A 24,111-nucleotide genomic window follows, 5' to 3' on the forward strand; every position below is an offset into this window, starting at 1 on the left:
TACAAGAAGGGGGCGGCTACTTAGCACGAGCTTTATCAGAAAAATAAATAATTTGGCTCATTCACATGATCCACTGGACTTGTCAGGATATATATTCGTTTATTATTTAGAATATAATGTATTACCAATTATTATAGTTAATTATATTTGCAAGCATGATTTGGACATATTGGACTGTATTATGGCACGATTGTCACAGTTATTTAATGTAAATATATTTAGTCGGCACTAATTAAAACCACAAACTCACTAATTTTTTTTAGCCAATTCACATTCACGTAATTTTTTATTTTTTTTTTACTACATGGGCATGTTTTTGTCAAACCTGATCCTATTAAAAATGTCCGATATTATTTTCAAGAACTCTAAGACGAAGAGAACAAATGAAGCACAACATCAGGCACAATCTTTAATACTCCATTTAGCTTATTCACTCCTGTAAAATTTCATTTTTTAAAAAATAATTTAAATTACTTAAAATCCCACTTTAAGAAAATACTTAGGTTAATTAATAAATCAAGTGTAAACCACATTTATTACATAACCTGGACTGATTAGTAGCTGTAACTAAAGATAGAGATACTTAACCAAACAATGAAAAAATTAAGAAAAAAAGTCTCCTTCAATTAAACAATACAATTAATATGAAGTGTAGTTGTAAAAATCCAACAAAAAACAGAACACAGTTTGCATCTCGTGGACAAGATATTGTTCTATTCTTTCTCTCTGTTTATTTATTTATTTTTATTTCTTTTGCCTCACAGCTTATAGATTCGTTTCTTGCATCTGGAGAACTAATATTTTCTAACAGTTCTTTGTGCAACCAGGAATGGAGAGAGATCCTAGGAAGCTGTTTTCTCGTAAAACTCCATTGATTTTCTTGCTTGTGATTCTTTGGCTGTATGTTGACTTTTTGTGGGTTCGTTTTATTCGATTAGATGAATGTAAGTTTACCTGAATTTCTCGTTTTTTGAGATATTTGATTAGTATATATACTAACTTGGTTATACTTGTGATTCTGTCATAAACTGAAGTTTGTTTAGTTCACATGGAATTTGTCAGGGATGCAATACAACTCTACTTCGGAAACTACTCCAACAGACATATTAAAGATTAGATTGAATGAAACCGTGAATGAAAACCAGGACTCCCTTGATTTTGTTTTATCCAGATTGCTGAAAGGTTCCAAAATTTTCACATATATGAAATATTTCTCCTGATCAATACTTCCGTATTAAGATTTTGTGAAATTTTTACAGGGGAAGATCAAGAAAAGCTTCAAACGACTGGATTTGTTTGTAATCCTGAAGTCTACTCCATTCACTGCGTTACAAGTAAACCTGTTTGGATTGACACCAGATCAATGACAGTTAGTATCCCGTCCAATCTGACCAATCAAGAAAGAGTGGTTCGGCCCTATGCTAGGCAAGAAGATGAAAATCTACTCAAAAGTGTCACACCTGTGAGTATATTGCAGGGGGATGTTACTTCACCAGTTTGTCAGTACAATCATCAAGTCCCTGCTATAATTTTCTCATCCAGCGGATTTGTGGGGAACATTTTCCATGAAATCAATGAAATTCTTATACCTCTGTACATAACCACGAAAATGTTCAAATCCCAGGTCCAATTTATCATGCTGGATTACAATCCTTCATTCGTGAGAAAATATGGGAAGGCCCTGGATAAGTTGTCGGATTTCCCGATTATAAATCCCGCCATAAACAAAAGTGTGCACTGCTTTCCAGGGGGAGTGATCGGGCTCAAATTTCACGGCCATCTGTCTCTAAATTCCAGCGACATACCAAAAGGACATTCGATGCAAGAATTCAGATTGTTTCTTAGACAATCCTTTGGCCTAAAATTCAGTCATGTTTCCCAGATCAGAAGGCCTACTGTAATGCTCTTATCCCGAAGAACAACGAGACGATTCCTCAACGAAGAAGAAATGGTTTCCACAATGGAGGAACTAGGATTTCGAGTCATTGTCATTGCCAGAGCAAAAACGATCTCGAATTTGAGAATGTTTGCGAATTACATAAACTCATGTAGCGTTTTCGTGGGAGCTCATGGGGCCGGTCTAACAAACGAGCTTTTCTTGCCTGATGGTGCAGTAATGGTGCAAATAGATTTGATCGGCCTTGCGTGGGCCGCAGCTACTTATTATGGGGATACTGCCCGTGCAATGAACGTGCATTATTTGAGATACAAGATTGAACCGGAGGAGAGCTCGATTTCGAAGGTTTACGGAAGCCCGAATCATACGGTTTTGACACAGTTCCATTGGCTCAGTGTGGAAGCAGGGAGGGAGGTGTATCTAAATGGACAGAATGTAAGAGTTAATATTGCCAGATTTCGGGAAACAATGGTCGAAGCGATGAGTCTTCTTTCAGGTCCGGTTTTGTAACCACACACGAGTAGGATAGGAGATTTTGAAAAATAAAAATAAAAATTTCCTTATAATTTATTCAGAAGATTGAATTTAATTTTTGTATTGAATTGGATGCTTGTTCCGAGTGTAACCTTAACGGGGAATTTCACGAATCAAAGAAATTCGTGGTACGCAATTAGTGTTTACTGTAAAGATTTTTCATTTTGTCTTTTACGATATCATGGTAATTCATTTTGACGGATTTTTTCAAACATAGTTAATAATAATATCAGCACATCTTTTGCACCATTGCTACAATCACAAGTTGACCTCACGCTCAACTGTAAATATTTATTTATATTAAAATTTTCGTATCACAATTTCCCAGAAATCAATTGATATTTATTGGGTCAAAAACAGACTGCTAAACAATTATACATTGTTGTTAAGATATTGCATTTAACTATACAACGCAATAACGTGTTAGGGCATACACAATGGGTGGGTGTTATAATACCCATCAACTCATCAAAAAACGTGAGGTCCACTGCCACATACTCATTATAACAACATATTTTTTTTAGTCACATTCCTTTTAACATTAAAACTCATTATATATGGATCCCACAGTACACTCATTAAATAAATATGTTTTAAATATATTTTTACATTATTTAAATCATTATTCTAATTTTAATAAAATAATTTTATTAATTTTAATAAATAATATTAATTTTTTTAAAAATATATTTTTTAAATAAAGTAGGTGTTCGAAAAAATATATTAAATTGAAATAAAACAATAACTTAGAAATAAACTTCACTTTGATGAAATTAAAACTAACATATGAAATAATAATTAATGACAGTTGATTTACCCATACGTAGGTGCTCGTCAAGATTGTCGGCGGGACTCCGTAAGCCAGTTGACGAATCGCAGCTGTGCATTTTTGTAGTGGTTAGAACCCTTTTCTTCGCACAGCATCGTCCCTCTGTTGAAAAAACGTTCAATGATTCTCTAATCCATTCACTATGCTGAGGAATAACTCTCTTCGCATTCGAAATCGTCTTCGAAATATTTCATCGTGATACACCGGGTTCGTAGAGAAATAATCATTGACGAGCCTCTCATTCCCGGTCTCACGATTTCTTTGGATGAACCTTCTTCTTCTGCGTGTTTCCCTCCTCTGATATAATTCCATAAGTTGGTGTTGTTGAAGTACCAATGACATCATTTCTTCAACCAGATCATAAGCTTGCGCATCGATTTCGACATGGATTTCGTCAGTCGCTTGTCGAGCTAGAATTTGAGCTACAGCTGCTTGTAGAATGACACATTTTTGGAGGAATGAAAATATGTGTGCACATTTGTGGGTATTTATAGAAAATAATCGAAACTAGCCATTACAAAGTTTTTGGATTTTTTATAATTTAATTTGAATTTAATTAAATATTTAAAATAAAAAATAAACTATATACAACGGTTTACAAATGAAAATTAAAAAAAAAATTGTAAAAAAATCAATCCTACCGTTGAAGGGAAAGTCAAAATTTAAAAATTTAAAAACAAAAATAAAATAATTCAAAACACGTCGGGCTTAGCAAAGTAGCGACAGATTTATTAGCAACGGTTTTTTAAAAACCGTCGCAAGTTGTCCAATTTTTTTTTAAAAATAAACTGACAGAGGGACGTTCAAACAACTGAACGCCCCACTCTCTCTCTCCTGTGAATGGGCGTTATAACGCTCACTCACAATGGAGAGGGTGTGTTAAATGGGTGTTATACTCTTAGTGGTGAAGAAATGCAAAAGATGGCACAGCTTTTGAGTGCAACTCCTACGATTTTCTTACTTACCTCCCCTTACTATTTTCTCATAGAAGCTTTTCTTTCTTACGATCCTATACTTTCAGCAGCAGGGACAGAAACATCAGGCATTGAGCAATCTTTTAGAAAGACTGTACGAGGTTAGTGATATAATCGTCCGAATATTCTGCGTAATGTTGCCAACGAAACAATCTTGATTAATGTATGCAGGAGAGGATCTAAGAAAGCTGGAGATGACAGCATTTGCCCGTGATAACAGAACATTTCGTCGTGTGTTTGCCAAATATGCCCAATTAGGATTGAGAGTAGCAACTTAATGGTGCTTATTCCCTCTAATACTAAGAGTATGCAAGAAGAAACATAGTGTTAAGCAATACACAAGGCAAGAAAATATTGATACCTCTCCAGTATATGACACCAGTTAAGACACTGCAGGTAACCAACTGTCAGTCCTTCAGTATCCCAGTTCAACCACAAAATCACTGTCGTAATATTCTCATGGAAAACCTGTTCCATAAATTTAAGGGCATCATAATGATGTTATCGACTATGCAATTTCAGACACAAGTGTTTGAAATCCTAGACAACAATCCAGAATTTGTCAGAAAAAAATGGCTAACTATTATCTCGATGGGTTAGTCATGAGGCGATTGATCCGGCTGCAAATTTAAGTGTATATTGTTTCCCAGGTTCAATACCTGGGCTTAAATACCAATCCACATTCCTGGGACCTGGAGGATAATCATGCACGATTTTAGGCAGTTTCTGGGGAAAACAAACGACCTGAAATTCACTCGAGTCTCCAAAAATAAAAAGCCAGAACTAATGCTTGGTTCTATAGAAATCAAGGACTCCATAGAAATCAGTTAATGGATTTGCAATATAATTGACTCTCGCAGTGATTTGGTGGAGGGAGAGGTGACTTACAAATGAGTTGTTCTCACCTGATACAAGTGCAACTGCTGGACCAGGAATGCCTTCCGACCAACCACTCAGGCAGCCCAGCATGTGCAATAAACCTGAATAATCTGATGTATAAAATTGAACCAAAAGAGAGCTCACTTGTGCAAATTTATAAATGCAATCATCCAGTCATAACTAATCCAGCCTTGCAAAGGAACATCTGGCAGCCAGGGCTTTGTACATCGAGAGGCAGAATATAAGGATAAAAAGTGTAGAGTTTAGGGAGACAACAGTTAAAGCATTTCAAATGGTTGGAAACACATTTTTGCTAGATAAATAGTATTTGATGATTTCACACAATAAATCACCAGAAACAAATATAATTACAGTTCATACAAGCACTCCCCTGGCACAAATTGTTTCAGCAATTTAAAAACAATGGATTTTTTTTTACTTCACAGATACTTAGACTCTTGCAGACCAAGTAGCATTGCCGAAGCTGCAGAGTTCTCCGGTTCTTTCACTTTTGACTTCTCATTCCCCTTCACAAAGAGTATACCTTCGGTAATTTCAATTTCAACAGAACAAATATACTTCTTCTTATGAGCCAGACCAACCTCTTCTTAGATCCTACACATAAATATAATATATGAAGAGATCAGCAACATAACATAACCACGAAAAATAAACTAATTCAAATGGAATGCAAGGTCTGAATTTATCACAAACACAATTATGTCTTAATCAACTTAATTGTTTACAGATGCAATAAATTTTAACACAATGAGCTTCCAGCAGGAAAACTCTTACTTTGTAAGTTGGTTTGGGCCATTTCTTCTTGGCACATAGCTCATGCAGCTTATGCTTTGCTCTTTCAATTTCATTATCCCCATTGAGTTGGCTGCATGTATCGACCACCTTCATATCAATAGATACATAAGACAACCTCCAAAGAGCGAATTTTGCAGCATGAAGCTTTGCATTTTCTTTTTGCTCAGAAGAAGCTGAAGCCACAAAACGTCCGTCAACATATACACTAGCAATATTTCTGTCTCCATTTCTCCGATGACTTATGTCAACTTGCTTGCCATCCTTTTGGAATTGTCCAAAGAGCGTTGTCACTGGTTGTGGTCGTTGTTCCAACCCATCAAGCGTGACAATGGGTTCTAGAAATTCTCTGATTATCTGAGCGTGAATTCCAAAGAAAAACAAGCAACTTAATAAGGGATTTTTGGGGGTATGCTTGTGTTGATCAATATATGTTGAAACCTGAGAAAATCTTCAACAGCTAATAATATATGGGACACCCAAATAAAAGAAAGGATTAAGTGTAACATTTATGGCATGTTTTTGTAGCCAGAAAGCGAATATTTAAAACAATTAATATCAATTTTCCACCGAACTCCTTTTTTTGTGCCTGACTAACTGTGCTAGCAGGCTTCACCGAAAAAGGCCTGCCATGGCATTAGTGAAAAATGTTTATGCCTCTAACAAGTGACAAACACAAATTTGACAAAACACAGGGAATACACTATCTGATTGATATTTCTGTACAGCAGGCAAAAAAGATGCATTAAGAAAAGCAAGGCAGAAAAATACGGAAAAACAAGACTTACCATCCACAGCATTTGAATTGAAGTTACAATCAACATATAAAGCAGCAGCCACTGATTCTACAACGTCTGCAAGAATTTTTGGTGCTTTAATCAACCCTCCATACACTTCTGGTCCTTTCTCTTGCTGTATGCACCACTATCACAAATTCCCTAACCTGAAATACACTTATGCGAAGGGGCACAATTTCGGTAGAGTCCAATATCGAAAAATTGGCCTAGCTTCCCAACAAGCACTTGATATGCATATTCAGTGGGTAATTTTGATGGATCCATTCTTGGGCGCAAAAAAGGAACAATGCACCTATAAAAGACATGGGCACTTCTTATTTCAAAATCCCCGTAGCAGAGCCCATAGAATAAGTGCACACTTCACTCGATTGCACCTAAGAAATTTTTTGTTTGATTTATGCTACACCGGGATTGCTATACTCGATGTATTTCATATAAGATGTTCGTATGATCATCTGAATTCAAAATAAAAAATATTAATGGACCCACATTGTTCGTTTTGAATTCAAATGTTCACACAAACATCTTGTATAAAAGTGCAACGTGTTACTACGGATGTAGCATAGAATGAGCCGAAATTTTTCCATCAAAGGAACTGGTGACACGATACAATGGAGGAATATCCATACTCAATTGCTTATTGGACAACTTAACCAACTTCACAAAATTCAACTCAACCAAAGCCATGTCCCCGGAAGGGCCACAAATTCGAAATATGTGTCAATCAACAGACTCACGCACATGCACTAGTTTGCTAGTTGCTAATGTAACGCTTTTCAATCAAACAGTACAGCCATAAATATAGACTATGCAAGCACGAAGTACGAGTTGTCTTGCCGTAAAAGTACAACAAGAGAATTAAGCCCTGAATCTTTAAACAAAGAACTCAAAAGCTCAGTGCTTTTAATGCCAAAAAAGAGCTATTTACCAAACAGGGAAAAACTTAGGTACGGCATTCGAACCGTACTAAGCAAGGTGACAAATAATAGAAAATTCTCCAAACATTAAAGGGCAACACACCTTCTCGTCAAGGGTGGTGGCGTTGTGGCGGACATATTTGTAGAGCTGGTGACGGACGGAGATGCACGCGAGCTTCTCTGTGCTAATGTTGGCGGCTCGTATGAGGGAGAGCTTACCTGGGTCAAGGTCTGGGTAAGCCACAAAAAGATGACTAGTAATTGCTAAGCCGAGAGCCGAATCGCCTAGGAACTCAAGCCGCTGGTAGGAAGCGGATTCAGTGTAGGAGGAGTGAGTGAGTGCCTCCTCCAGTAGGCTCTTGTTCTTGAAAGAGTATTTTGGAAGCTTCTCCACCAGCCTCATCAACGTCGCTATGTCAGGTATTTCTTGATCATGATAGGAGTAGGTGTCAATGGTCGCCCGCGACATGGTTGCTTTGAATTCGAAAGGGCTTCTCCGGTTGTTCAACCAAAACTACAAAAGGGGCCCACCCTAAGTCCCTCGGAGAAAATAAAATTTCCTGATCATTTTTTATTATAAATTAAATATTGTGCTGATTTACTTGTTAGTACAAAAATAAAATTCATATCATATTATTAAATCTCAACATATCATACTAATAAAATTTATACATTAATATAACAATAATTTTTTTTTGCAATTTCAACCTTTTTAATATTTGTTAACTATCTTTATAAATGTGATTTTAAAGTGAATTTATTAATAATTTGTGTATGTCTCTTTATTTTTTTTTATTTTTCTCCGACTTCTCTCAATTTATCTAAAAATTCAAATGATCTCAATAAATTTTATTTAATAATTAATCTATAATTATCATATCATAATAAAATAATGGCAAAAACATGTGTGAGAAGGTCTCACGGATCGTATTTTGTGAGACGAATCTCTTATTTATGTCATACACGAAAAAGTTTTACTGTTTATGCTTTACTTTTTTATTGTGAATATCGATAAGATTGACATGTCTTACATATAAAGATTCGTGAGATCGTCTCACAAGAAACATACTTTAAAATAATATATATCAAATACAAAAAATATTAATATCACACACGTAGCGTTCCACCTAACATAAAATAAAATAAATAAGATTGTCTTATGATCAATCTATTATAATTTATACATACATATATATATATATATATATATATATATATATATATTATCTTACTTCTAACTATTTAAACAAAAAATCTTTTGAAAATATTTTTATTAATATTCAATATTATCTTTATCTATTTCAAAAAAAAAAAAAAACTTCCTTTTGAAAATAATTTTTTTTAAACTCTGACCTATTTTACACTTAAAATTTTAAATCTCATGAATTTAAAAATAACAAGATAAATATTTCAAATATGACAAAAATTTCATATGACATTCTCTCAATTTATTTGAATTTAAAATCTGAAGAAAGCAAATAATAAACAGAGCATCGATCCATAATATACTAGTCAAGGCCCAAGGGAATAAACTTTTAATTTGTCACACTAAGCGATTGTTAAAAACAAAATTAGGAAAAGATTATCATATTTGAAAATATGGAATATTGTCATGAAAATGAGAGTTTGCATCTTTTGAATAAATATAAATAAAATTTAAAAACTTTTTCATATAAAAGAAATGGACAACCCGCACCCACCAAACAAAAAAGAAACACCACGATCCAAACGCAAGGAAAAAAACCAAGATAACCACTGTCTACAAATGTAGTAGGGAGAAAAGACATGACATGTGCGCTTCCAGTATTTTACCAATCCAAAAGTCACGGTTTTCAGGTTCCTTTCTTTGCCAAAAAACATTCATGTACTTTCGTTCTAAACGGGGACCATATAAAAGCTAAGATCTGCATATGGCTTCATTTTAGTTGACCATCATATGCTCGAATCCAACTCCCGCTTGCATAGGAGCCCGAGCAGCTTGGACATTGTAAACCAACTGTTGTAACCACTTTCTAGTAGTTGGATCTTCCTGAAGACCACAACATTAAGAATGTTCATAATGCCCACTTACACGAATTTAGGATAGGACATTGTATTCATTATAATGTGATACAAGTTGCTACGTACACGAAGGCAGCTATTAAATGTCGCATCTCTAAGCAAATCAGGTAGGCAGCTTTTCAGTGCTTCACAAGCTCTACATATAACGAGGTGATGTGATCAATTACACCAAATAATAGAACAAATATGAATGGAGAAAGAGGAAAACATTCTCATATCAATATTTCATGATTTGTTGACCACCTTAGATTTTCAGACAACCGAAGATAGCATCTGATTATGTGCTTTAACAGCCGAGGAGAAGGTTGTTCAGCTTGCACGGTAACCATGTTTCCAAGTACTCTACCAACAGCATAGAACCGCTCAGCTGTTGTGCATATGTACTCTAAGCCAATATCATCAAGTAAAATCTTCTGCACAATGAATGTTGCCACCTGCCAATGATAATCCATGCTCAGATAAACTCAACTGATCACGAATAAGATGCTTAAACCCACAACAAAATGTAACTGATAAACGGGGAATCATATTGAACTGTTTTTAGAGGTCATATTGAACTGTTTTTAGAGGTCGGAAGCTAATGAAAGAAATCTCGATTTGAGTGTTACTGCTGGGTATATCATGTGGGATGTGAAAAGCTCGTCCATAGCAATGGCTATCAGCATCTACTTATAAAAAGGAACGTAGAACGGAAGAAAACATACATCAAAGCAGATACAGTTAGCAATTTTTAACACATCAGCTGACATATGCAATGGACGACCTTAAAGCAAAAAATCATATGCATACAGAAGCATTTTCTGGAAAAATTCTCCTAAAAAATTCATCGAACGAGGCTCCAACAAAATATTAATAAACAAAAGCATTGTCTTGGAAGAGCTCCAACAATTGTCAGTTTAAATGAAAAATTTGTCACAACCAGTGACAAGCAAGAAGAAACATAATCTTCTTAAGATGGTCCCACAGACTGTCATTGTCAAGCTAACACATTAACTATATTAATGAGACTTATAATGCGTAATAGCAATAAGAACATGTATAGTTTAATAGAAAATGAATAGATGAAACTCAACTGTTTTTGACAATTCACTCCCCATCTCCATTGTGCGCAGGCACAATGGAATGATCTCAGTAGAGAGAAGGAAACTAATAACATCGGTGTCATCAACCTTGAAAACCACAAGCCACAATTTACTGTTAGAAGCGACGATAAAGAAAAAGGAAAATTTTCATACACCAGGAACAATGGCATGAATGCAAGTGCCCTAAACTTGCTCGTGAACCACACAATCATGGGCTACAGATGGCAAGACATGAAATTAAGTCATCAATTGCACCCAATTAATATCATGAGAAGAATTACCGATGGACAAGAATGATGAATACAGAAATAAAAAAGCGAAAGCTAGAACCAAAGATATAGAAAAAAATTAGTCTCTGTGGGCAGCTTTTGCAACTTAGCAACGACTTCTTACTGAACTATCATCTCACACATCCAAAAGGTCGATAAGTTGGCAATGGAATAAAAGTCTCTGAGGGAAGCTTTTGCAACTTAGCATTGACTTGCTACCGAACTATCTTCTCATACATTCAAAAGGTCGATAAGTTGGCAATGGAATGAAATAACTAACAGCAACTAAAACTGGGACAAAATGTCCATGTTTAACAGCAGAAAGAATGCACACAAACATGTCACAGGGTAATGGGTAAGACAAGGTAGAGTTAGTGAAGGGGAGGGGTGCAATAAGCCAAGCTCCAGATCAATCTCACTGAAGAGGGGCAGTTGTGTCTTTCCATTACAATTTCTGTTGTTGCAAAATAATAGAAAAAGAGGGATTCTCATTATTAAGCATGAAATTTGATGATTAACTACGTAATTAAAAAATACCTTCACTAGAGCACCGACGACACCTAAACTAGTTAGCCTCAAGTACTCAAAGGGCCTTGATTTGCTGGTTGTGTTGAGAAAAGGATACAAGTAAAGAGGAATATGAGCTGCAACATTAAAACATCAGAAGACAAACAATCACCAACATTTTGAGGTTACCAGACAACAACTGTGACTCCGTCCTTATTCACCTTTATAATATAAAAGAAAGGTTACTGTTCTAGAGATAATCAAACATCAAAGAAAATTTAAATAGACTAAATTCAATTCCGTACACAGTTAGAGTAACAATCATATCAGAACAAAAACGCCATGGAAAGATTTGCTACAAATAAAAAAAATTATCCGACCAACAAAAATTACCATTAAGGAACAGCATTCTAGTGTCCGGATGGGAGGCCACACACTGCAAAAAGTTGAAACTAATACCATTATTTCAGGGTTGAAGTGATATCAGAATAATCCTAAATACCTAAATACAGTTGCTGCTTCTACTACAGGAGTACTGAAAGTAATTCAAATGACATTGTAGGTGCACAAACATAAAGTAGGTAGTTTTCTTTTGTTGTATCCTCGGCATGGGAACATGGTCAAAAAGTGCAAAGCTACTTCATAAGAGAGAAAAATCCAAAGCCAAAAAAAGAAGCAGAAATAAGACTAAAAGAAGCAAAATTAGAGAGAGATACAAGCTTCCCGCCTGAACAATGAATAGAGAATGATTAGGATTATGCTCCACCAACAGACATTTTCATTTATAATAAATTAGACAAACATCTAATTCACATCCCGACCATGTGAAGAGAATTATGATCTTTAACCATCTAACTCATAAAATAGTCCTATTTGGAGCCACACATGCGTTGACCAGAGACTTCAGAGACATAAAAATGGAAGGAGCAAAATAGAATCATATACATAATTAAAACTAATTGCATCAGCACAACATAGCTTGCATTCGGGCCATGAAAAAAAGTAGCCCCAAAAAAACTAATGAATATCCCTTAAAAGAGAATATAAGAAAATTGCACGAAATTTTGAAAACAAAAAACCATAAGACCTGAAGGAGAGCGAGTGCATTGCAAACTCTGTTTGATTGTGCCGGAGTTAAGTTTGGTGGTGATAAAACAGGATAAATGGAGACTATCTCCTGCACGTCAAATGAAAGCAGCATTCATATCAAACATGTGTGTGTGTACACATGTGTGTGTGTATATCAATGTCTTTATGTATATATATATGTATGTAAACAAACCTGTAAAAGGGAAGCAACAGTACCGAAGGAATTCCACAACAACGGAGCCAAATCTTGGAACAGTTCCCTCTTCTAATGGAAAATAATAAACAGTGTATAAGGCATCCATAAAGTAGTGGGCAGATAAAAGCAGGCAAGATGACCACAATGCCGGTGTTAGGACTCCCAAAAATTCGCATCTAGATGGAGAATTTACGGCTGTGGAGCAAAAATGAGACACCAAACTTTATCTATCTATATAATAGAGCCTGATTGTATGCAAATGCAGAAGAATTTATCTCGTCTTTTTCTATTTCAGAGAAAACCGAAAAATGAATCCTAATATTTGCAAATGGGGCCGATTTTTCAATCAATGAATCTGGATTAAAACGTAATTATTGAAACGTGAAGATAAAGAGTACAATTGCATGCCCGTTAAGGCTCAGTCAAAGCTTAAGAACAGAAAACATAAATTCAACACTCAAACAATTGCGTGCAAACAACAAAAATAAATATAAACCTTGGAGAGTTCGTGGAGTGCGTTTTCCCGAAGATCGGGATTGCAAAGATCGAGAACTAACTGCTCAGACGATTGCATTCTCCAGTCCTTGTTGGGAACAGAAGAGGTGCTTCCGGCTTCGAAGGGGGCGGCTTTCAAGTTTAGCGACGGAGCGAGGCTCGCCATTCTTCTCTCTCTGCTGAATGGTCTCTGTTTCGGAATTTATATTTGCGAGAAGGGTAAAAGCAGGGTGAAGCGGACACGTGCATCTCATGCGCGGTGCTGCCGACACTTGCCTGCCTCAGTCATCCGAAATTCATGGGCTATTGAAACGAAATCAACCCAGTAGGCCCAACAATTCTACCCGTAAGTTCCATGCAGCCATTTCTTTTTGGCTTAAATGTATTTTATTTTTCTAATTCAAATAAATTGATGATTCAATTTCTTAAATAAGCTACAACTAAATTATTTTAAGGGTAAATTGCTCATAAATCCCCAAACTCAAACTCAACTTTATCCAAACTCCCTATACCTCAAAACCTTTCTTTTAACTCCCTAATACTTTAAAATAGACAAAAATACCCTTATTCCTATTTTAATTTCAATTGATCCTCACGCTTTCAAAATGGTATCAGAGCTTTAGGTGGATTTATTTAAACACAAATTTTATTTTTACAAAGTAACTAATTGTATGAGAAGGAGAATTTTGAAAAAATTATGAATCCGAACTACGGTTCGAGAAAAATAATTCACAAGGAATATTCCAATATTTTGGAATATAAACAAGTGCATCTAACTATTGTTAGATATCAGAAACAGCAAGGGAAGCTACTGCACTCTCAGGTAAAATCTTATGTAAACTTATGATTCAAACAAATAAGTTTTTGGAGATAGTTCCAAATTCCTCTAAGCTCTCTTCAGATCTTAGAGAAATTCAGAAGACAGTACAAAATTATGCCAATATGCTATATTTTGTACCACAACGAGTTGAGAAAATCCTTGAAACCCAGGAAGAAATTCTTGGAATATTAAAAAATATTCAAACAAGAATTCAGAAACTGGAACAACAACCCAGTTCCAGTAAACGAACTTCAGGAGGTTGGTTACCACCATCCTTTGGTACTGAACCTTTGTTACACCAACAAGGGAAGGCCAGAGTGGTGTCAAAACCTTTGACTGAAGAAGAACAGATGATCAATCTAATCAAGTCTGTCTCAGAAAAGAAATTGATCTGATGACAACTTTAGAAAGTATTGGTTTAGAGGATCTACAAGAGCTTGCGGAATTTTTCGCAAATCTCAAAGTTGTAGATCTAAAGATGAATACAGCAGGGAGTGAAGTACCTGCTATAACCTGGTCATCTACTCAGGAACCACCAAGGGAAAGTATGGGATCTCATAATGTTAACATGAGAGAATCCCAATCAGATTTCCATACTGGTGGAGGATCACACCCAGCGGGTACAAGGACAAGGAGAAGTCAAATTCCCTTGCACCAAACACCCTACGGGAAGACTGTTTTAGATCCTATACATCCTTATGGGGTTATGCTTAACCTTGATGTATTAGATTTCAAAAACAGAGAAGATCTCATAGATGATTGGACATCTGCTATGAAAATCGCAGCAGGAACACTTGATCTCAATAAAGAAGGATTCATTAAACTTTTAGAAATGAGTCTAATGGGATCAGTGAAAATTGCTTGGGACATGACTTCATCAGAAATGAAAGAGTCAGTCCTGGCCGGAGAATCTCTGAGCGAGATAGCCGGAAAAATGGCTACCCTATTTAAAGCACAATTTATAGGGGTAGACTATTTTAATAGTCAAGATACAGAGAAGAGGAAGAAATATACTCAGGCTATGTATAGTCTTGAATTACATGATATATGTTTGGTGGATGAATATGTTATGTTATTCACTAAATATAGATGGAATTCAGGAGTCGAAGAAGATATAGCTATGCAGCTTTTCTTCGCAAAAATGCCAAGCCCTTGGAGAGAGATGCTCATAAGGGAATGCGTACCTGGTAATCCAGATACGCTGGCAAGAAGAGCCTCTTTCCTCAAAGGAAAGTTGGCAGAATGGTGCCATATGGCAACATTACAAAAGAATTATAAACGCTTAAGGGGTATCAACAAAAGAACTTCTTTGTGTTGTAAGGAAAATGATCTTCCAACAATTATTGGAAGTAAACCACAGAAGTATAAGAGAAAAAGTTTCAGGACTCATCCTTATGCCCGAAGTGGGAGAAGTTCTTGGAAACCAAGAACTGTATGATCTAGACAGAAAGCCAGATCTTATAAATCTGGACAAAGAAGTGGACCATCGAGAAGTAGGATATCATCCCAAGCATCGAGTACATCTCGAAGCACAGGAAGAACACCTACTAAGAAAACTTTCAGAAGAGCTCATACTCGGGCTAATGAAAGTTTCAAGGACTGTAATTGCTGGACATGTGGAGCAAGAGGTCATATTTCGACCAACTGTCCAGAAAATGAAAAAAGAGGTATTAAACGCTTTGATCCTACTCCGGATATTGAAGAAGCAGTTTATTATCAAGATCTTATTCAAGTATACCGATTTGAGGACATCGCCTCAGATGAAAGTATATATGAAGAAGAAGAAGTCTTAAGTCAGGAAGAATCTGATGGAACAGAATCGGAATCTGACTGAAGACGAGGTGTTTCGACACGAAACACATGAAGATCTGTCTGGGTTTTTCAGCCAGACAACAATATCTCATAACATGATTCAAAGAATCATGAGAGAAAATCCGAGTCTACAGAGATATCAAGGTTTCTCTGCAGGACAGATAGAAAAATTCTTAGGAAGTCTTGGCCTAAGAAACAGAAAGCATCATCTAATTTATAAAGTATCTAGAAGGGAAATGGCAATCCCGATGGAACTTACAGGAAATAGAATGAAGATGCAGTTAATTCCTTCCGAAGAAATTAAGGAAGAATTACAAAAACTAAAGATAGAAGTAGCAAGGACTATGTCTTGGATTCATATTGGAGCAATCCAAATTATGATAAAAGCTACTTTTAAAGAAGGAATAGATTCACCTATTGATATTTCTATATGCGATAAAAGAATGGGGAATCTTCAAGATTCAGTACTAGGAACAATCTCAGGAAATCTCTGTGCGGGAAAGATTGTAGGAGTGATCTATCCAAGGATAGCCTACAACCTGGCAGATCGAGATTTCAGCCGAGCCTTGACTTTGCATCAAAACTTCAAGGAAAAAAGGCTGATGAAAGAAGGTAATAGGCCATATTCTATTATCTATCAAATTTCATATGCTCTGTCTAATACACATCATTCTGAACTGTTTATTAGAAATGAGTTTATTGAAATCCCTGAAATATTCGGAAAAGTTGCTCAGGCAGTTTATCCAGAACGAGTAGAGTTTCCTTTGATACATGAAACAGATATCCAAATACAAGACAAACCGATTCTACAAAGGAATCAAAGTCTTAAATTGGAATCAAGAAGACTATCTTTTCAAGGAGATAGAATTACGAGTTACAGATGGGGAAAAACGCCTGTCATAGAAACCCACAAGAGCCAAAAAGCTTTTCTACAATGGGAAAACTTAGATGCCCAGAAGGTTGGAAGGAAGTAAAAATAGTATTTGATATTACAAAACAAAGGAATCAATTTCCTTGTAATTCAATATACTATTTGGAACAACCGATGATAGGAACTTACCAAGGACTGATTAATATCGGAGAACTGGAAGTTCACATTCAAGGAATTCCAGGGAAAGAATCAGATCGAATGATTCTTGGATTAGAGTTTCTCGAGGAACACAAACCTTGGAAACGTCTAGAGTATGGAATGAAGTTTATGGCAAATGATAAGATATGAAAAATCCAATGACCACAAGCCCATTCTCCATATACATTCCAGTAGGAATGTTGTATGAACAATATAAGGCAGAATACTTTGCTGCATATATTGATTCAGGAGCTGGAATATGTACAGCAAAACGAGGAGTTTTTCCAAATAATTTGGAAGAAGAACTACCAAAGATTGCTGGAATAGATTTTTCCAGACGAATCTTAATCTTATGTAAAGGGATTAAGATGACTGAAATTATGATTGGCGGTGCTGGACAAACACCTTGGTACAAGGTAAAGACACCACCAATTTATTTTCATGATACAGGAGCTGACATATTATTAGGAAATAATTTCCTACAAATGTTCAAATCCTATACTCAAGAAAATGAGACTAGAAGATTAGTGTTCACAAAATCATAGTCCAGAGACTAAGAGAAGCATTTTATAGAAAATTGCCGATCCAGTTTCGCAGCAAGCATGGTGATTCAGGAAAACTTCTGAACCCAAAAATGAAGGATTCAAGACGGTTTGGAGAAACAATGCTCCAGTTGAGAGCTGATAAAGAACTCCAACAAGAAGATATAGAATGCCTTAAGATAACTCTACAAACAAATGAAGTAGAGTTTGAAGCTAAGGTATCTTTGGAAGATGTCAAGAAAAGGATCAGAGAAAATTATAATGAGGATCCCTTGGCATGGTGGGACAGAAATCAACTCAAAGCTTGTCTTAAGATTAAGGAAGGAAAAGAGTATGAATTTGTCCGTTGTAAGCCTATTCCAATGAATATCATTGATCAAAGGGATATGCAGATTATAATCAAGGAACATTTAGACCTTGGTTTAATCAAAGCAGGTATGTCACCATATAGCAGTCCATGTTTCCTGGTAAGAAACCATGGTGAGATAAAACGAGGAAAACCCAGACTTGTTATTAATTATCAAGAAATTAATAAAATTCTGGAATTTGATGGGTATTTTATACCTAGTAGAGAACACTTGATTAGTTGTATACGCAACGCCAAGATATTCTCTAAATTCGATTGTAAGTCTGGATTTTATCAGATTAGGATGGAGGAAGGAAGCAAGAAATTCACAGCTTTCTCCACACCTCAAGGACATTATATTTGGGAAGTATTACCAATGGGATTGGCTAATTCACCCCAGATATTTCAAAGGAAAATGGATAATCTTTTTAAGGATTATTTTAAATTTATGTTTGTTTATATTGATGATGTTTTAATAGCATCTAAAGATATAAATGAACATGTTAAGCATTTGGAGATTTTCTCTAATATTTGCAAGAAAGAAGGACTGGTTTTATCTGAAAAGAAAGCAGTCATTGCTAGTAGAAAGATTGAATTCCTCGGAATTGAAATCGATGAGTCAGGAATAATTCTGCAAGACCACATAGTTGAAAAAGTGCAGAATTTTCCAGAAAATCTCAAAGACAAGAAACAACTTCAAAGCTTTTTAGGAGTTGTTAATTTTGCTGGGATGTTTATAAAAAACCTAGCAAAACACAGGAAGGTGTTCAGTCCATTATTGAAAAAAGATACAAAATTTATATGGAAAAAAGAACATACAGAAGGACTTATTCATTTAAAGAAGGTTTGTAAAAATCTTCCAAAAATGACGATTCCTCAAGACGAAGATGATCTGGTATTATATACCGATGCCAGTGATCATTGGTGGGCAGCAATTCTTACTAAGCTTACACCAGATGGAGAACAACCATGCAGATATTGTAGTGGGTTATTCTCAGATGCAGAAGCCATTAGATGGCATATCAATGAAAAGGAATTTTATGCAGTAAAAAGAGCTTTTGAAAAATGGCCATTATTTTTAGTTGCAAAGAAATTTACTTTGAAAGTCGATAATACACAGGTAAAAGCGTTCTTAAGGAATAGAATTGAATCTAAACCAGAGAAGGCTAGATTATTAAGATGGCAGGCATTATGTCAGAATTATATTTTTGATATTGTGATAATAAAATCTCATGAAAATATTCTTGCAGATTTTTTAACAAGAGATAGACAGTAGTGATATCAATTTCATCATCAAGATGCAGAGGCATTTGAGGGAACACCTTGAAATGCTTCAAAACGAGTTTAACAAGCTAGTCGTAAACGCAGAAGTTGCGGGAAGACTACAACAAGCCGATAAGAGAGTTGTCTCTGATCGAATTACATGATGTTTACATGCATATACTCAGTTATGGTCTGTAATGCAAAGGCCTATCCTCCAAGGCATTGAGAAGCCATTGGTTTCCCAAATGGAGAGTTTTCGAGTACAGAACTCTATACCTGTAGCAGGGGATTCAAATACCCCTTGCACAAGTGTTAAGTCGGGATCATCACCAGATGAGTCGGCTGAAACAAAAATTGAGACTCCTGATCCTTATCTTGAGTCTTCAAGTCAACCCTTCACCTCGGGGATTTAAGAGGGAGAGATCAACCTTAGGCCTCGTATTGACAAAGGCAAATCTAAGGTTGGTATTAACGAAGCAATAATTTCTCCATTTCAGGTTTATCAACAGAATTGGGAGAAATTGAAAACAAGAATTGGAATCAACCCAGCTACTAACAGGGTTGATGTCTCAGGAAAATATCCAAGGGTATGGATGAAACCAAATTCATATCCAAAGGAGGTTAAAGCATGGTATGAATTCGGGGCTCTTGCCTCAGTTTATACTACATCACCCAGCTTTCCGGAAATTTCAGGATTACCAAAGTGGATCCAGGAAGCTGTTCATGAAACTTGGGCGAATAATGATTATTTGTCCAGAGGAGATGTTTTGGAGCTATACTTTTTTAGTGCAGCACCAGAACCAGCAGGGAAAGGTTCTCACGAAGCCTTTCATTTCATCAAGTTAAGGAGGCCGGATACAAATATCCAAAAATTTATCAAAGACCCTCCAACAGAAGAAACACCCCTGGTTGCTTCAATTTCTGAAGATGATATGTCTACCAGAAGAGCTTGGGGTCTATGGGTCTGTCTCACTGAGATGGACAAAGTCAAGTTTCCGTTCAAATTTTATAATCATTCAGTGAACGGATCATTCCTGTTAAACACCATGACAGGAAAAACCACAAGTTTTGCAGAAGATTTATTCGAGAAAAAGAGAAATCTTTTGTGGAATAGCAAGCTGCCGGCCAGTAAAGAAACTCGCCGAAAATTCTGTAACATGGCACATATAGGAAGATGGTCAGAAAACATCTGCCTTGAATGCCAAAACCAGAAGGAACCTGAATTCGGTAAAGGATTCAAACCGAGATCTGATCGGAAACACTTTACCGACACAAGCACAAGTGGAGATGGACCACATTCACGTTTTCCTCGAGGAAACCGAAAGCCAAAGATTCATCGACAAAATTGAAAGTGGACATATGACTAGTCCACTAACAAAAAGAAAACCCACCATGTAAGTGGAAAGACAGGACCACCAATAATCGGTGGACAAGGACAACAGGACCACTAATAATAAGTGGTAAAAGACGAAAGAACATTATATCCTTTATTTTAAAAGGGAATCCAATAAAGAAAACAAGAAAACTGGACCCAAACTTTACACTATAAATAAGAGTAAAGGAACCAGTAAACCATATCAGACTTAAACCAAAACTGGAAACAAAAGAAAATGTATTTCAACTATCTCAGAGTTTCCAGAATAAGGATTAAGGCAACAAGAAAAGAGCTGAAAATTTCCAAAGATTATTATAAACAGCTCAAAAAAGAAGGAAAGGAGATACAAGCTGATCTGATCCAAACGCATATATACGATTTATGCAGGCAGATAAAAATCCAAGAAGGGGCGGTTTCTAGATTAATAATCTAGAAAAAGACAAATCAAGAAAGGTGGAGGGACCAACCTAATGGACCACTCAACCACTACATGGTCCATGTGCAAGCTGTAAAGGTTTATGAAGATTTGAAGTCCGAAGGAGCCTTCTATAAATAAAGAAGCAGAAGGAAGATGAAGGCATCGATCAACCTCTTCGTTTTTCTTCAAAACATTTGTAATAATTCTCTTTCAAGTTTATGTGTGTAGTGAGTTCAGCTACTATCAGTAGCTAAACAAGTTTCTCCTCCTCTACAGGATGTTACTATGTATTAATAAAATGTTTGTGTTTAAATAAAAGAAATCTTCGCTCTAGCCCCTCTCATGTATTATTTTCAAAATTTTATCTTTTATTGTACACCCTAAGGTAGGAAACGAATTAGGGTTGTGCCAAGTGCTGCTGAAGGAATCTGCGTCAGTAACCATCGGTTGCGATCGTGTGGTTGGACTGTGAGGAGCAGTTCGTAAAATACGGTGGATATAACCCGGTGGTACTCCGGTCAAAGAGGTAAAAGATTTAGTTTATTTTCGGAAGCATGATGGGCCATTATTTACAAAAGAAAAATCAATTATTTAAAATAAAGATATAAGGGTAAATTTGGAAATTTAAAAGAAATGGGGAGTTGAAACAAAGTTTTAGTATGATAGGAAGTACAGAGAAAGTTAAGAATGGGTATAGGGATTTTTTGACAAGTCTCCCTTATTTTAATATCCATGGAAAAAGATAAAAAAATATATTTTTCATTAAACTAATTGTTAATTTTATTTTAACTTGATGTATTCCGAGGTTTTTGTGTACAAATATGCATTATGTGCATATGAAACCAGGACAAAGTCTATGCTACTCACGGATAATTATACCCCATCGTCTTAAAACTAATCATTAGATTTTATGGATCTCACATTTTCATGGGGCCCTCCTAATGTTAAAATCCGAACATTGAAATTTTGTCACAATTCGTGGGGAGACAGAGGCTTTTTCGAGGATCACAATGAACCGAACCGGGCCGGGCGCGCGCTTCACCGAGACCTGACTTATTAGTGTCTTTTTCTTTTCCAAAAAATTCCGGTGCCCCTTATCATCTTAAAAATAACCATTAGATTTTATGGATCTCACATTTTCATGGGGCCCCTCCTAATGTTAAAATCCGAACATTGAAATTTTGTCACACTTCGTGGGGGAGACAGAGGCTTTTTCGGGGATCACAATGAACCGAACTGAACCAGGCCGGGCGCGCTTCACCGAGATCTGACTTATCAGCATCTTCTCCTTTCTCTTTTTTCAAAAACTTCTGGTGTCCCTTGGGCCCAAACCTTTAGCTCAAACTTTGAGCTAATAAAGAAAAATTTATTTGACAAATTTTCCAACATGGGACAAGACTTTTCATGGCATTAACTAAAGAAAGGACCGTAGACGTATTTTTACCGGCACGTTTCACACAAATGGTTATTCCGCGTGGGTTCGTATATCTACAAGGTTACCTCATCGAGATGGATTTATTTATTTTTGGTTTTTATGATATTTTAAGAAGTTGGTGGTGATCAGAAACCTGCCCAGAACTTGCGACTTTCTTTAGTTTTTGAAGCTATCGAACTGGAATCTGACCAGAAATTAGTTAGCTCCTTAATTTGGTAAAGAAAGAGCGGAAGCCCACTTGAAAAGGCAGGAATAACAAAAGCATGTGTGAAACCGGTTGCCCATTTCGTGTCTTGAAAAAAATGTGTAGCAGTCGTGTAGTAGTTATGCTCAAATTCAAAAACCAAAGAAAACAAAGCGGAAAAGAATCCACCCAAGGAAAATCATGGAGGGCGATCAGCTAAAAAGCTTGACCACCCGATCCTGTTCCTGCTTCGATACAAAGATTGTGGTTACTTAAATCCCTCACAAACGTGGTTCTCTCGTCCCATCTCGACATTCTTTGAGCAACTTATAACATCCTTTAATTAAAAATTAAAATATTCCAAAGAAATAAACAAAAAAAATTATCCACTTGTTTTAATGAAATACATTGTCGAGTGATTTTTCGTAATAAAATATATCAAACCACGCCATCATATTAAAATTCTAGAATATTATCTAGAAATATTCAAGATATGACTTAAGAGGAGTTGTGATGAAATTCAAAAATTAAAACCATGCAAGGCATAATAGTTAGCAGCAGTTGCTGATGATGCACTTTTTGCTGATTACGTTTGCTTGAGAATTACACATTCAAAACCTGAATCCCTGATTATCATGAGCGCCTACCATTCCATTACTTAAAGCACCAGCCCCATCATTTAACTGTTCACTTTTTCAGCTGAAAATAGCTGGGCGGTTGCATTTCTTGAACTTTTGGGTCTCACAGAATCTACTTTACATTGTTCCTCTCTTATCTTTCCTACTTTATTACATTGTCCCTTCCCACTTAAACCTTCACGCCCCCAACTTTTTCTTGTCGCATCTACATTTTAACATTTGATACCCATTATTTGTAGAAGACCAGTGTTGCTATCCCACCACTGTTTTAGGTTTGTTAATTTCTCATGTGACATAGTTCAACCGAGGAGTTAGTGTGGAAATAAATAAGTGGACATTAAATGAACATCTAATTCCTAAGGTTCAATTAAAAGAGAGCAGTCTAAATAGTAAATGGTTGGCATTAACATGGGGTTAGCCAATGCACCTACTAGCAGCTGTTATTATCTGTGAAATACTTTTTCATTGGTTCTCATTGTCTTTCCTTTCTTCGCATTGAATACTTACTTACCTTTTAGGCACATTCCCAAAGTTGAACGAATAAATATTTTGTAACTTATGTCCAACCCATATTTCTTAATTGAAGCATTTATTATTATCATTATATCTTCATGAGATTTTGAATTGTTATTTTCAAAATACGATTTAAATATCAATATCTAAAAAACCAGTCATGTTATGTACAAGTATCGTGTATATTCGAATTCTAAAATATTTTAAAAGAGTTTCAGTATGTATTATGTTGTCATGTATCTTTCGTTTAAATTTGACGATAATGTCGATAATTAGAACTAAGATTTAGTTAAATGACTGTAATTGATTCACAGAGGAGACATAACTAAAATGTCATATGTCTACACATACCTACCT

The 24,111-nt window shown here is 35.9% G+C and overlaps 2 protein-coding genes and 1 pseudogene across 4 annotated transcripts; 1 reads left to right on the top strand and 2 right to left on the bottom strand.

The window, feature by feature from the left end:
* The first annotated feature begins 660 nt into the window (after positions 1-660).
* LOC142518191 (alpha-1,3-arabinosyltransferase XAT3-like) lies at positions 661-2,605 on the top strand. Of its 2 annotated transcripts, none has more exons than XM_075620910.1 (3): positions 661-944; positions 1,063-1,182; positions 1,260-2,605. In XM_075620910.1, the coding sequence occupies exons 1-3, from the start codon at positions 830-832 to the stop codon at positions 2,405-2,407; spliced, it is 1,383 nt and encodes a 460-aa protein (XP_075477025.1). In that variant the 5' UTR covers positions 661-829; the 3' UTR covers positions 2,408-2,605. The 2 variants fall into 2 exon arrangements, with proteins under 2 accessions (XP_075477025.1, XP_075477026.1); XM_075620911.1 differs by having other exon boundaries at positions 809-944; positions 1,044-1,182.
* A 1,314-nt stretch (positions 2,606-3,919) lies between these two features.
* Positions 3,920-8,290, bottom strand: LOC142518454 (ribonuclease 3-like protein 2; annotated as a pseudogene).
* Positions 8,291-9,292: 1,002 nt separating this feature from the next.
* LOC142518414 (uncharacterized) lies at positions 9,293-13,569 on the bottom strand. 2 transcript variants are annotated; one of them, XM_075621198.1, is made up of 9 exons: positions 13,341-13,569; positions 12,842-12,913; positions 12,647-12,736; positions 11,953-11,995; positions 11,590-11,696; positions 10,775-10,870; positions 9,945-10,135; positions 9,768-9,837; positions 9,293-9,669 (listed from the first exon to the last, which is right to left on the bottom strand). In XM_075621198.1, the coding sequence occupies exons 1-9, from the start codon at positions 13,503-13,505 to the stop codon at positions 9,562-9,564; spliced, it is 942 nt and encodes a 313-aa protein (XP_075477313.1). In that variant the 5' UTR covers positions 13,506-13,569; the 3' UTR covers positions 9,293-9,561. The 2 variants fall into 2 exon arrangements, with proteins under 2 accessions (XP_075477313.1, XP_075477314.1); XM_075621199.1 differs by having other exon boundaries at positions 12,842-12,910; positions 13,341-13,534.
* Between the last annotated feature and the right edge of the window lie 10,542 nt (positions 13,570-24,111).

The sequence above is a fragment of the Primulina tabacum genome, chromosome 11 (genome assembly GCF_025594145.1).
Source record: "Primulina tabacum isolate GXHZ01 chromosome 11, ASM2559414v2, whole genome shotgun sequence".
Taxonomy (NCBI): Eukaryota; Viridiplantae; Streptophyta; class Magnoliopsida; order Lamiales; family Gesneriaceae; genus Primulina; species Primulina tabacum.

Bases quoted from the DNA above. Each gene is read 5' to 3' on its own strand.
- LOC142518414 (XM_075621198.1), bottom strand. From the start codon at position 13,505: ATGGCGAGCCTCGCTCCGTCGCTAAACTTGAAAGCCGCCCCCTTCGAA. The intron at 12,737-12,841 runs GTTTGTTTACAT...TTTGACGTGCAG, and splicing joins CTGTTGCTTCCCTTTTACAG to GAGATAGTCTCCATTTATCC. The intron at 11,697-11,952 runs GTAATTTTTGTT...TTAATGTTGCAG, and splicing joins TAGAATGCTGTTCCTTAATG to CTCATATTCCTCTTTACTTG.
- LOC142518191 (XM_075620910.1), top strand. From the start codon at position 830: ATGGAGAGAGATCCTAGGAAGCTGTTTTCTCGTAAAACTCCATTGATT. The intron at 945-1,062 runs GTAAGTTTACCT...GGAATTTGTCAG, and splicing joins TTTTATTCGATTAGATGAAT to GGATGCAATACAACTCTACT. The intron at 1,183-1,259 runs GTTCCAAAATTT...AAATTTTTACAG, and splicing joins TTTATCCAGATTGCTGAAAG to GGGAAGATCAAGAAAAGCTT.